The following is a 12,285-nucleotide window of genomic DNA, read 5'->3' as shown; positions in this document are numbered from 1 at the left end:
AAATCTCTGGCATTCTTATACACCAATGATGAAAAAACTGAAAGTGAAATTAAGAAAACACTCCCATTTACCATTGCAACAAAAAGAATAAAATATCTAGGAATAAACCTACCTAAGGAGACCAAAGACCTGTATGCAGAAAATTATAAGACATTGATGAAAGAAATTAAAGATGATACAAATAGATGGAGAAATATACCATGTTCTTGGATTGGAAGAATCAACATTATGAAAATGACTCTACTACCCAAAGCAATCTACAGATTCAATGCAATCCCTATCAAACTACCACTGGCATTTTTTTACAGAACTAGAATGAAAAATTTCACAATTTGTATGGAAACACAAAAGACCCCGAACAGCCAAAGCAATCTTGAGAACGAAAAATGGAGCTGGAGGAATCAGGCTCTCTGACTTCAGATTATAGTACAAAGCTACAGTAATCAAGACAGTACGCTACTGGCACAAAAACAGAAATATAGATCAATGGAACAGGATAGAAAGCCCAGAGATAAACCCACACACATATTGTCACCTTACCTTTGATAAAGGAGGCAAGAATATACAGTGGAGAAAAGACAGCCTCTTCAATAAGTGGTGCTGGGAAAACTGGACAGGTACATGTAAAAATATGAAATTAGAACACTCCCTAACACCATACACAAAAATAAACTCAAACTGGGTTAAAGACCTACACGTAAGGCCAGACACTATGAAACTCTTAGAGGAAAACATAGGCAGAACACTCTATGACATCAATCACAGCAAGATCCTTTTCGACCCACCTCCTAGACAAATGGAAATAAAAACAAAAATAAACAAATGGGACCTAATGAAACTTAAAAGCTTTTGCACAGCAAAGGATACCATAAACAAGACCAAAAGACAACCCACAGAATGGGAGAAAATAGTTTCAAGTGAAGCAACTGACAAAGGATTAAGCTCCAAAATTTATAAGCAACTCATGCAGCTCAATAACAAGAAAACAAACAACCCAATCCAAAAATGGGCAGAAGATCTAAATAGACATTTCCCCAAAGAAGATATACAGATTGCCAACAACCACATGAAAGAATGCTCAACATCATTAATCATTAGAGAAATGCAAATCAAAACTACAATGAGATATCATCTCACACCAGTCAGAATGGCCATCATCAAAAAGTCTACAAACAATAAATGCTGGAGAGGGTGTGGAGAAAACAGAACACTCTTGCACTGCTGGTGGGAATGTAAATTGATACAGCCACTATGGAGAACAGTATGGAGTTTCCTTAAAAAACTAAAAATAGAAATACCATATGACCCCACAATCCCACTATTGGGCATATACCCTGAGAAAACCATAATTCAAAAAGAGTCATGTACCAAAATGTTCAATGCAGCTCTATTTACAATAGCCAGGACATGGAAGCAACCTAAGTGTCCATCAACAGATGAATGGATAAAGAAGATGTGGCACATATATACAATGGAATATTACTCAGCCATAAAAAGAAATGAAACTGAGTCATTTGTAATGAGGTGGATAGACCTGGAGCCTGTCATACAGAGTGAAGTAAGTCAGAAGGAGAAAAACAAATACCGTATGCTAACACATATATATGGAATCTAAGAAAAAAGAAATGTCATGAAGAGACTAGGTGTTGGATGGGAATAAAACACAGACCTACTAGGGTATGGACTTGAAGACATGGGGAGGGGGAAGGGTAAGCTGTGATGAAGTGAGAGAGTGGCATGGACATATATACACTACCAAATGTAAAATAGATAGCTAGTGGGAAGCAGCTGCATAGCACAGGGAGATCAGCTCAGTGCTTTGTGACCACCTAGAGGGGTGGGATAGGCAGGGTGGGAGGGAGGGAGATGCAAGAGGAAAGAGATACGGTAACATATGTATATGTATAACTGATTCACTTTGTTGTAAAGCAGAAACTTAACACACCACTGAAAACAGTTATACTCCAATAAAGATGTTAAAAAAAATAACAAAGAAATGACAACTCAACTGCCACTTTATGGAACTGTAGGTTTCTTGGTTAAATCTGGGAAATATTTTTTCATTATGAGTCTCACAAGATTGTTAGGAACTTTCCTTTGATTATAATTTCCCAATTTCTACCAAAATGTTCCATTTGCTGAAAATGCAGCGGAGAAGGGAGAATGAATAGGGAGCCTCTAGCTTACTGTCCAAGGTCTGGCACAGAGTGGACACTTCATGAATGTGGAGTGAACAAATGGGACCCATCCTGACACAGTTTGAACACAGAAACAGAGACAGTCTTTGGAGTTCCAACTGCATGGAAAAGACACCATGCTGTGGCATTTTGGGCTCAATCAGTAATGGTTATTAAACACACGTGTTCAGAGCACCAGGGTAGCCGCCGATACTGGTATCTTTCTAGAACTCTTGCCATCTTTCGAGGCTACTGCCTTTTCTGGACAAGAGTCAAAATACCACCCAGTGGGATCAAACCATAACTGTACAAATTCCCAACAACCCAATGTACACTCAAGAGATGAACACAAAACAGATTAGGAAGATGGGGGAAGATGAAAAGAGCTAGAGAGATAAACAAATGGCTGGAGGAGAAAATTTCCAAAAAGGGATCATACAATTTCCCCTACGAGGCTTGACCTAACCTAACTAACCAACAAATGCACTTCCTTTTTTCTTCCTTAAACTTTCATTGAACATCTACTATGTGCCAGGTAGTGTTCTAGACATGAGGGATACAGCAATGAACAAAACAGGCACAACTCCTGCTGCCATGGAGTTTACATTCTGGGGGAGCTGATGCCAGTGCAAGAATAACACATGGTTCCTGATGTGAAAGGAAGTTGCCAGTTCCCACTCTAGCCTCCAGCCATGCCTGGATCAAGAAGGCTTCCCTGATGCCCTGAGGCTGCAGTCTCCTCTTCCGACTAATTAACAGTATTTATGTATCTCATCACAAGGGAAAAAACTGTAACTATGTGTGGTGATGGATGTTAACTAAACTTATTGTGGTGATCATTTTGCAATATATACATATTTCAGATCATTATGCTGTACACTTTAAACTTATATAATGTTCTATGTCAATTATATCTCAATACAATTGGAGGAAAAAAGAAAGCAACACAATAAAATATGATGCTATGAAGGGCTGAGATTTAAATAAAGCAAGCAAACAAATAAACAAAATAACCAATATGCCATCTATTAATCATTAGTTAGTAACTTTCTAATAAGCTTTTAAGCTCAACAGTTGAGACAGGGCCTTCTCCCCCTATGGCGTTACTTAGAGTTTACAGACAAACTCACAACGGGTTTTAGGTAAAAGTCTGGGGAGGATTTAACACTGTATTGAATCTAACATTTAGACACATTAGATAAGCTTCCTGTGATTGATCATTTCACTCTGGGGTCAGAATATTTTAGAAAGAATAAGTCAGTGACTTGCATACAGGAAGTGCTAAATGAATGAATGAATGAATGATGGTTTCTTAAAAAAGGTAATATTTAAGTTACACTATTTATCATATCAAAAGCCTATTGGATGGGTACTACTGTTGACCCCTGAACAACACAGGTTTGAACTGAGGAGGTCCACTTATATGCAGATTTTTTTTTCATGAAATACTACAGTACTATACCATCCGTGGTTGGTTGAATCCACTGGTTACTGAACCTTAGATAAGGAAGGCAGACCCTAAAGTTATATGCAAATTTTTGACTGCACAGAGGGTCAGCATCCCTTTCCCCTGTGCTGTTGAAGGGTCAACTGTATTTGTATCTCCACTTCACAGATGAAGACTTTGAGGTTTTGAGTTGTTCACAGCCTTGCCCAAGGTCAAGCTGCCAGAGAACTAGAGACAGAATTCAAACCCAGGGAGTTTGATTCCAGTAATTATTATTATTTTTATTGCGGTACTTCACTTTAGTAAGAATGAATTGTAAAGACTGTTTTCCAGGAGGCATAGTTTGGTGAGAGGAGAATAAAGTTTAGAGTGAGTGTTAATTCACTGGAATGTTATATATAGCCAGAGGGAACAACAATAAGAAAAAAAGTCCACAAAGAAAAACCTGGAATCAAAGTCAACACTGAGCTGATTTCAGAAATGAGAGGAGACTGGGCCCTTCTCACTTATATTATAAGCCTGCCCAATTGTTAGGCCATGTGTTAAAACACTATATTAAAAGAAAAATTTTTGCAAAAGGGCTACAAGGAAAAAAAAAGTTGCTGTGATTGACTGACAGCCACAGGGGCAACCATTCTTTTTTTTCTTTTCTTTTCTTTTTTTTTTTTTGTGGTACGCGGGCCTCTCACTGTTGTGGCCTCTTCCGTTGCGGAGCACAGGCTCTGGACGTGCAGGCTCAGCGGCCATGGCTCACGGGCCCGGCGGCTCCACGGCATGTGGGATCTTCCCGGACCGGGGCACGAACCCGTGTCCCCTGCATCGGCAGGCGCACTCTCAACCACTGCGCCACCAGGGAAGCCCCGAGGCAAGCATTTCTTAACTGAACATACCAGGGTCAGCAAACCTTCTCCATAAAGTGCCAGAGAGTAAATATTTTAGGCTTTGTGAGCCACATGGTCTCTGTAGTGGCTACTCAATTCTGTGGTTGCAGTGTGAAAGCAGGCACGGACAGTATTTAAATGAATAGAAGTGGCTGTGTTCCAACACAACTTTATTTACAAAATCGGGTAGTGGGCCGAATTTGGGCTGTAGGCTATATAGTCTCCTAGCCCCTGGTTTATACCATCTCATAGGCATGTTAAAGGCCTAAGTTAAATGAGTTTAAGTATGTTTCAAATAAAGTTTAAATAAGTTTTTAAGGTGAGTCCCCCAGCTCCTGAATGGACATCAGGGCCTCGGGCAGAGCCCTTTACCTTACACTAAATGACTACAAGGCCTGGGAAGTAGCCACCTGCAGGAAGAAGCCCTTTGAACAAATGACTGCTGAAAAGACTGCAGTGATAGGAAGGAGAGAGAGAGGGAGCAAAAGACAGGCAGACAGAGGATCTCTGTGCCAAAAACGGTTAGCTGTTTACCAAAAATTCATGCTTCTGGTGAACTTTTGATGAAAAAAGTATAGATTGAGTGGTCTGCAGCTGATGCAAAATTACTTCTTTCTAGCAGTAATGCATGAATGTTTATTAAACATATTGTTTATAGTTCCTTAGCCTTTCATTTATTCATTCAATAAACATTGCCTACTACATGCCAAGTACTGTATTAAGTCCTGAAAAAAACAATACTGAATAATTCAGGGTCATTACCAGACACCAAGATGTCTAAATTACTTCCCCTCTGATTCCCTGTTGTGATTTTCTGTAACCTTCCACTATTTTGTAGTATGTGATTGTGACATACTGAACCTCACAGAGCTTTTTAAGGCCTCAAGCCCTCTGACCAAGTTTTCCCTTTGCATCTTTTAAGACTATTTCTGTTATTGCCTCACAAAGATTCTGCAGGTCAATAAAAATTACCTGCATGTCATCTTCTGCAAATGGCTTGGTGTGTCCCATCAGTTAGCCTTTTTATCTGCTAACTCCATCTTACTCACAAAGCTGGACAGACTTTACCTGCTCTAGGAAGCATTCCTTGATTAAAGACTCTCAGATATATGTATCTCCATCCATGATGCTTTCTCCCGTCAACTATCCACTCAAAATATCCACTCAGATGTTCCATAGGTCCTCAAATCCAACATGTTCAAACTTACAACCCACCTACCCATATCCCCTTCTCCCTTCCAAGGTTACCTAGATCAGAGAATGGAACCATTTGCCACCTAAGAGATGAAGCCATAAGCTCGTTAGTCCTTCTTGACAACTTCCTTCCCCTCTCCCCTGATGGTCTACTATTCACAAAGTCTAGGTGATGGTATCTCCTAAGTATCTCTTGAACTGAGATACTTCCTTCTAACTCCACTGCCTTCATCAGAGCCTAACCTACCAACCTCTCATACCTGAACATTCTAATTGTTCTGCTGGAATCCACTCTCATCTAACTCTCATGTCTACCCTGTATCCATATGATCACATCAATCCATTCAGTTTTCACACTGGTCTTTGGGTAAAGAGCAAAATTCCTAAACACCCTATTAGACTCTGCATGATTGACCCTAAACAACATCATATTTTTCTGACACTACTCTCTTTTTCACTTTCTCTGACACATCTGAATTAGGTGTCATTTTAGAACTTTATTCTGATTCACACCTGTGGAAGATTTCCATTAAAGGACCCTTTCTTCACCAACCCTTGCATCCAAACACTCTGCCATATAATACTTAAGTGTTCTTCCACTGCTGGTGACACAGTTTTCTGCCCTTGAGTTCAGCCACGTGACTTGCTTTGGCCTGTAGAATTAGACAAGGTACAGAGCCCAGGATCCAAGAGGCCTTGCATGTTTCCATTTATCCTCTTGAACCTCTCCCCTCACCACAAGAACATGCCCTGGGTAGAAATTTGGTTCCATGAAAAGGATGAGGGACATGTGGAGTGAACTACCTAGCTGAGTGCAGCCTAGATCAACTGATCCTCAATGGACATACAGATTTATAAGAAACAATACCTGGTTGTTGTTTTAAGCCACTGAGGTTTGGGGTGGTTTCTTATGTAGCAATAGCTAACTGATATACTAACACAATACTTTGTATTTACCTATGGCTTTGTAAATATGCTCTACCTTAGCTGACATTTAGGTCAACTAGGGTTAAAAATAAACAAAGACTGCATAGATGGATCTCATCCTTCCTACTATGAACAGCAAACTTGCTTGAGGATTGAGGTCCAGTAATAAAACAACAGCTCATTTCCTGAAGATTCCTCCATGACTTTCCAAATGAACTGAGGGCTTTCCCACCAATCCTACAAATTGGGTGGATGTAATTGGGCTTGGATCTTTCCCTTACTGCCAAAGAAGCTCTTCATCCCTGAAAGAAATGGCAAATTCACTGCCACAGCTGGGGGACCAAGCTGAAAGTTCAGAGCTGGTTTCTGAAGTGACACAATCTACCTGCATTCTAGATAAAAGCACAGTCTGTCATAACAGGCATTTTAAGGTCATCCTAGATTTAAACAGCACACCTTGTTCCTTTTATCCTTGTCCTCTGAATTTCTCTTTGAATAGTTGTTGAATGTTTCTGGCCTTTACATTTTCCCTTCCTGACAAAACCTATTACTGGTGGATGTTAATTAAGCCACAGGACCAAGTCATTGACAATTCAAAATGAAAACCATGCTCACCTGTGGCTGTCATACCCTGCCCCCTAAGCCACAGCAAAATGCTGGGTTCTTAAAGGAGACTCTTGAAATTAAGGCTCTTTCACCCATAATATGAAGAGTGACTTGAGGGGTGTAAAACAAAGTGCCCTGATTAATACACCATCAGGTTTGCTATGTCAGAACAGAAGTAAAAGACGTAAAAGTAAACAGTCAACAGACCTCATAGCACTAGAGAAAATAAAGACACACATACCTGGACTGATGCAATTCTTCTCTCTGAAATAAATTTTAAAAATACATGTTTTAGTCTTGCTCAAACCCACCCAAAATTCCAAAGCAGACATCTCGAAGGGAGAGGTCATTAACTTTCCTAGCTAAAATGTTTTGGATTTTTCTTTTCAAGGGAGAAGGCTAGAACACTAGAAATTTGAGTAGTTTGCTCTTTCTGCCCTTTTAAACCAGCCACGCCAGGTGGTCTTCACATAGCGTGGATTTGCAAGAGGGCCACCTTTACTATCTAACGACTGACAATCTCTAGCCTGGGTTCTTTCTTAAAGTTCCTTCAAGTATATTGAAGAAGAAAGTGAGCTCGACTTCCACGCTCCTTCCCCAGACTGCTGCACCCCTTTTACTTGACAGCCAACTGTCCTAAAGACTGTGTATCCCCCCAGCCGTCTCCCAACACAGCACCCCACCCCGCGACCGGGCAATATGGCAACCTGGAGACCTACTACGCTTTGCATCCACTAAATGAGAGGCAGGAGGCTTAGAACTGTGTTACCTGAGGCCTGGAGAGATGTGGGGCACGGCTGGGTGCTGGCTGGCCTCCACCGTGAAAGGGAGGCCTGAGGAAGCGCCCCCTTGTTGAGGGGCTGAAGCACGGGAAGGGCAAGCTCATCACTGGGCGCCATTTGGAGCTCAGACGAGTCGGCTGCGTTGAGTGCCCTTTCGGGGTCCGGAGGCAATCTTGAGTGGAGTCTCAGGGGCCACAGGGAGTGCGAAGACTCCTCTGGGCTTCCAAATAGCCCGTTGGAAAGGCGATGCGGGGAACCGGAAGGCTCCTTGCAGCCACCCCAGGTGGGAACCTTTAAGGCCGCCTACTGAGGCGGCGCATGCGCAGTGCCGTGCGCACGCCTGCGCACGCTCCCGCAGCTGCGGCCCCTTAACCTCCTCAATGTGGGCGAGGTGGACAGGCGGCCTGGGGGTTGCGGGTCAAAGTGGAGAAGTTTCCCCTGGGTATGACAGTGCTTCTTGGACAGGCTTTCCAGGGGTTGTTGAGGAGAGGACCTGCAGTCTGGGCGCTGTACCTCTGGGAAGGAAGGCTCCGTCTTCTCCACACCACTAAGAGGCCCGGTTGCTGGAAGCTTCCAGGGGACGCCGTCAGAGTTGCTGTTCTCCCGACCACACTGAGGTTCCAATTCCGCCTTCAGGTGCGTCTCTTCCTCAGGTGTGGCTTCGTCCTTTTCCAGAGGATAACTGCAAGCAGGTAGCTGCATCTTTTTTTTTTTTTTTTTTTTTTCCGTACGCAGGCCTCTCACTGTTGCGGCCTGTCCCGTTGCGGAGCACAGGCTCCGGACGCGCAGGCTCAGCGGCCATGGCTCACGGGCCCAGCCGCTCCGCGGCACGTGGGATCCTCCCGGACCGGGGCACGAACCCGCGTCCCCTGCATCGGCAGGCGGACTCTCAACCACTGCGCCACCGGGGAAGCCCCAGGTAGCTGCATCTTTAATGAGGAAGAGCAGAGTGCGGAATCTGCAAACAAGGAGACGGAGGTGAGAAAAAAGGTGTCTGAAATAAAAACTTATAATTCACCAGAGCAGATAGGGAATGCCCAGTTAACATTAGTATCTGTTATGTTTTGTAGATAATTAACATAAGTGAGTCCAGTCTTCCCCTCTAAATTGTTTACGTATTGAAATTTGTTTATGTTACCGAATTAAGTCGTTTGGACCTTGCTCTGTGCCTCCATGGGGGAGAGTGCTTTTTTCCATAGGGGTTCGAGTAGGTGAATACGAAACCCAAGCGGAGGTGGACGCAGTGCAAGCTTTACTTAGTGGCCAAAGAATGGAGAAGCTGGAACCGCGTTTGCAGACCAACCTCTCGCCCACGTGGCGAGAGTGATTTAAAGAGTAAAAACACAGGGAGGAGGAGTGAGGCTAATTATGGGGAGGCTTATGCGTTAGTCAACCAGGAAGGGGCAGGGCTTTTTCCGAGGGAGTGGGGTGCCACCCCCTTTTTTTGTCCTTAATGTCTGGTCCTGGCTGCCGGTGGGTGTGTCACATAATATGTTAATGTAGTAAAATCAATGTATAATGAGACTTAAGATCTGTTGGGCGTCAGATTCATGCCATCTTAGTCCCAGCTGGTTTCATCTGTTTTCTTTGTTCGTAGCTTTCTTTCTTATCTCTGGACCCTTAAAGATTTGTGTTCAGTCCTGCTAAAGGTGGGGTGGGGGGCATTTGGCAGGTTTTGAGCAAGGACACTCCTGCTAACTGTGGAGGTTGATGGGTTTTGATTAAAGACCTGGAGCAGCTCTGGCAACATTTACCGGTTACTTAATATCCCTTCCAGTTCAAACAAAAAAAGCTTTTAAAAACCTTGGTGATCTAAGAGATTTCTTGGAAGCCACAAAGCTCATCACCTTTTGATTTTTCCATTTTAGGAGAATCAAATATACATTCAATTTCCCTTACATTCTGCATTTATACCTATACGAATATGTGTATATGTGCTTTGGAGTATTCCAGGGATATAAGGATGAGAGAACAAGAAAAATGAGACCCCCTTCCCTCAAGGTTTAAATTACAGAATGAGACATAATTTCAAAGATAGTGATGCAAAGTATTTGGCAAGAGGCATTTTAGATTTTTTCCATCCCCGTGTTCTGGAAAAATAACTCACCAGTTTGAAAAGAAAAACTGAGATGTCACGCAGATGCCCGGCTTCTCGTGATTACAGGTGCTTTCTATGATTCACTAATGCAGAATTACCTCCCAATTAAGCTCTTCTCATGTTCAAGCAAATCTGATTCTACCATGGTGTGAATATGTTCATGGTGACATGGAAATGACTTACTGCTATTCTGTTATTTTGTAGTTTTCCATTTGAAGAAAATAGTTGCCTGTGGGAAAGCATCAGTCCTTACCCATCCTATCAACTATTGCATAAGAAGCAACTCGATTATTTACAGATCTGGTGTGGGACTGTGAAGCAAATAATAACCGTCTTACCTTGCCGTGGGCAGCATAGGAGGCAGTTTCAGCCTGTACATGGCTTGTTGGTGGATGGAACATCAGTAGTTGACCACATATTCTGAGATCTCCAATAATAACTGCAGCAAGTCTATAATTCTTTTTTTTTTTTTTTTTTTTTTTGGGCTGTGCTGCGCAGCTTGCGGGATCTCAGTTTCCCGACCAGGGTTTGAACCCAGGTCACAGCAGTGAAAGCCCAGAATCCTAACCACTAGACCACCAGCGAACTCCCAGCAGGTCTATAATTCTAGAGGAATCTGTAACCCTTCAGGAATGGACACATTTGGATTGCCCAGTTTTAAGGATAGCTAATAATTTACTGTTTTAGTGCTGTATAATTTTAATTTCACTGACAACACTTTTTAGAACTTTTTCTACTGTGTATTATTTACATCCTCAATTTGATAATAGAGAATACTGACCACCGGAAAATTCTTGATGACCTGTCCTCCTATGTTGTGACTCATGAGGCTAGATGACATACAGTATGATGACTGTTTATTGTAGTTCCATGGAGACTAAGTGTTATAGGTTTTTAATAGCATATGATTATTTACCCCATACGAAATAGCCTCACACTGTTGTACTCCCTAGTTTCTAGTCATTACTTCTCCTTATAGTTTTGTACTTGCCTATGGCAGATACTTTGTTTCCTTTAATTTGTTTCTTCTAATCTGTTTCAGGGGTAGAAGTCCAATAACCGCTGTGTCAAGAGAATTAATAGACTCTTAGATTTATTCTTATCAGTAAAGGGGAGGAGCCCAACATGATGATATTGTCATGACAATTCTGTGAGATTGATTTGAGGGACTCTGTGTTCTCTTATGTTTACTCCCGGGCTCTCATCTGGTTTAAAGCCAAGTGAAACTAAAAGGTACTGTATTTTAGATTGGAGAGTTGTTTAAGGAACTACTTAGATACCAACTAAAGTCAGTTCGACTCTTACTACAAAAGAAATCTGAAATTCTTAACGCTGGGTTTGCTTTAATATTTTGAGCCGAGGACTCAAATGTTACAGGACTTCACATATAGAACAAAAATGTATGAGGTACCCTTATTTTGGGGGTGAGGAGAGACAGTAATACCTGCTAGGAAACTTACATTTTACTTAAGGTGAGGTTGAACTGGTTTTGATTTTAGATTGGTAATTTCTGGCTGACACCAGCTTCACAGGAGAAGAATGAAAAGACCCATTTTGACCACTGATGAAAACAGGTGTGTTAGGTCTCTTTTCAGGTCCTTTAGTGGAGGGCCAGTTCCTCATTCTCCCAACAAACAAATGCCTGAGCTGAGGACTGGAGTTCCAGGTACTTCCAACACACATACACACCCAGGGGACTTTATTCCGTTCCCCTTCATAGCATTGTCCAAGTTCTAGGCAGCAGCATGGTTAAAGGAGTTCAGTATGTTTACACAGGCACTTGTATAATCTATCAGAATTCTTAGTCCTTGGGTTTCTCCTCTGTTTTTGTGCCTTCTTTCTCCTCCTTAGAGGGGTTAGGACACTGCTTCAGATTTCCTTTCTAGTTGTCCTGACATAGGGTGAGGCAGTCTGTAGGTGGTTATTATACCCAATGGGACTTAAGGGTCATTAAGTATTGTTTACTGGCCAGTGTCTCCTATATTGGAACCAAGGTAGTAGTAACTGCTGACATGACCCAACGCCTAACTGGAGAAACTTTAACTACAGCAGAGCTCTGGGAGGCCGTTTGCTGAGAAGGGGAGCCCAAGCTCTAGAGTTAACGATCTGCTTGCTCTTTTCGCCTCACCAGCTAGCCCTGTGACCCGGGATAATCCATTCCCCCTCTGTCAGC

General features: G+C 42.3%; 1 protein-coding gene and 1 pseudogene across 1 annotated transcript in view; both read right to left on the bottom strand.

Moving 5' to 3' along the window:
• The window catches only part of PLEKHG7 (pleckstrin homology and RhoGEF domain containing G7), an 81,954-nt gene extending 74,937 nt beyond the window's left edge, over positions 1–7,017 (bottom strand). Inside the window, 1 exon segment of the mRNA XM_059082466.2 lies at positions 6,908–7,017. Coding sequence (XP_058938449.2) covers positions 6,908–7,017 — 110 coding nt within the window.
• Positions 7,018–7,966: 949 nt separating this feature from the next.
• Positions 7,967–8,716, bottom strand: LOC136792345 (pleckstrin homology domain-containing family G member 7-like; annotated as a pseudogene).
• Between the last annotated feature and the right edge of the window lie 3,569 nt (positions 8,717–12,285).

This window comes from Kogia breviceps, chromosome 12 (genome assembly GCF_026419965.1).
Source record: "Kogia breviceps isolate mKogBre1 chromosome 12, mKogBre1 haplotype 1, whole genome shotgun sequence".
In the NCBI taxonomy this organism is placed as follows: domain Eukaryota; kingdom Metazoa; phylum Chordata; class Mammalia; order Artiodactyla; family Physeteridae; genus Kogia; species Kogia breviceps.
The sequence above is the reverse complement of the archived record's forward strand: the minus strand, read 5'-3'. Positions and strand labels throughout refer to the sequence as shown.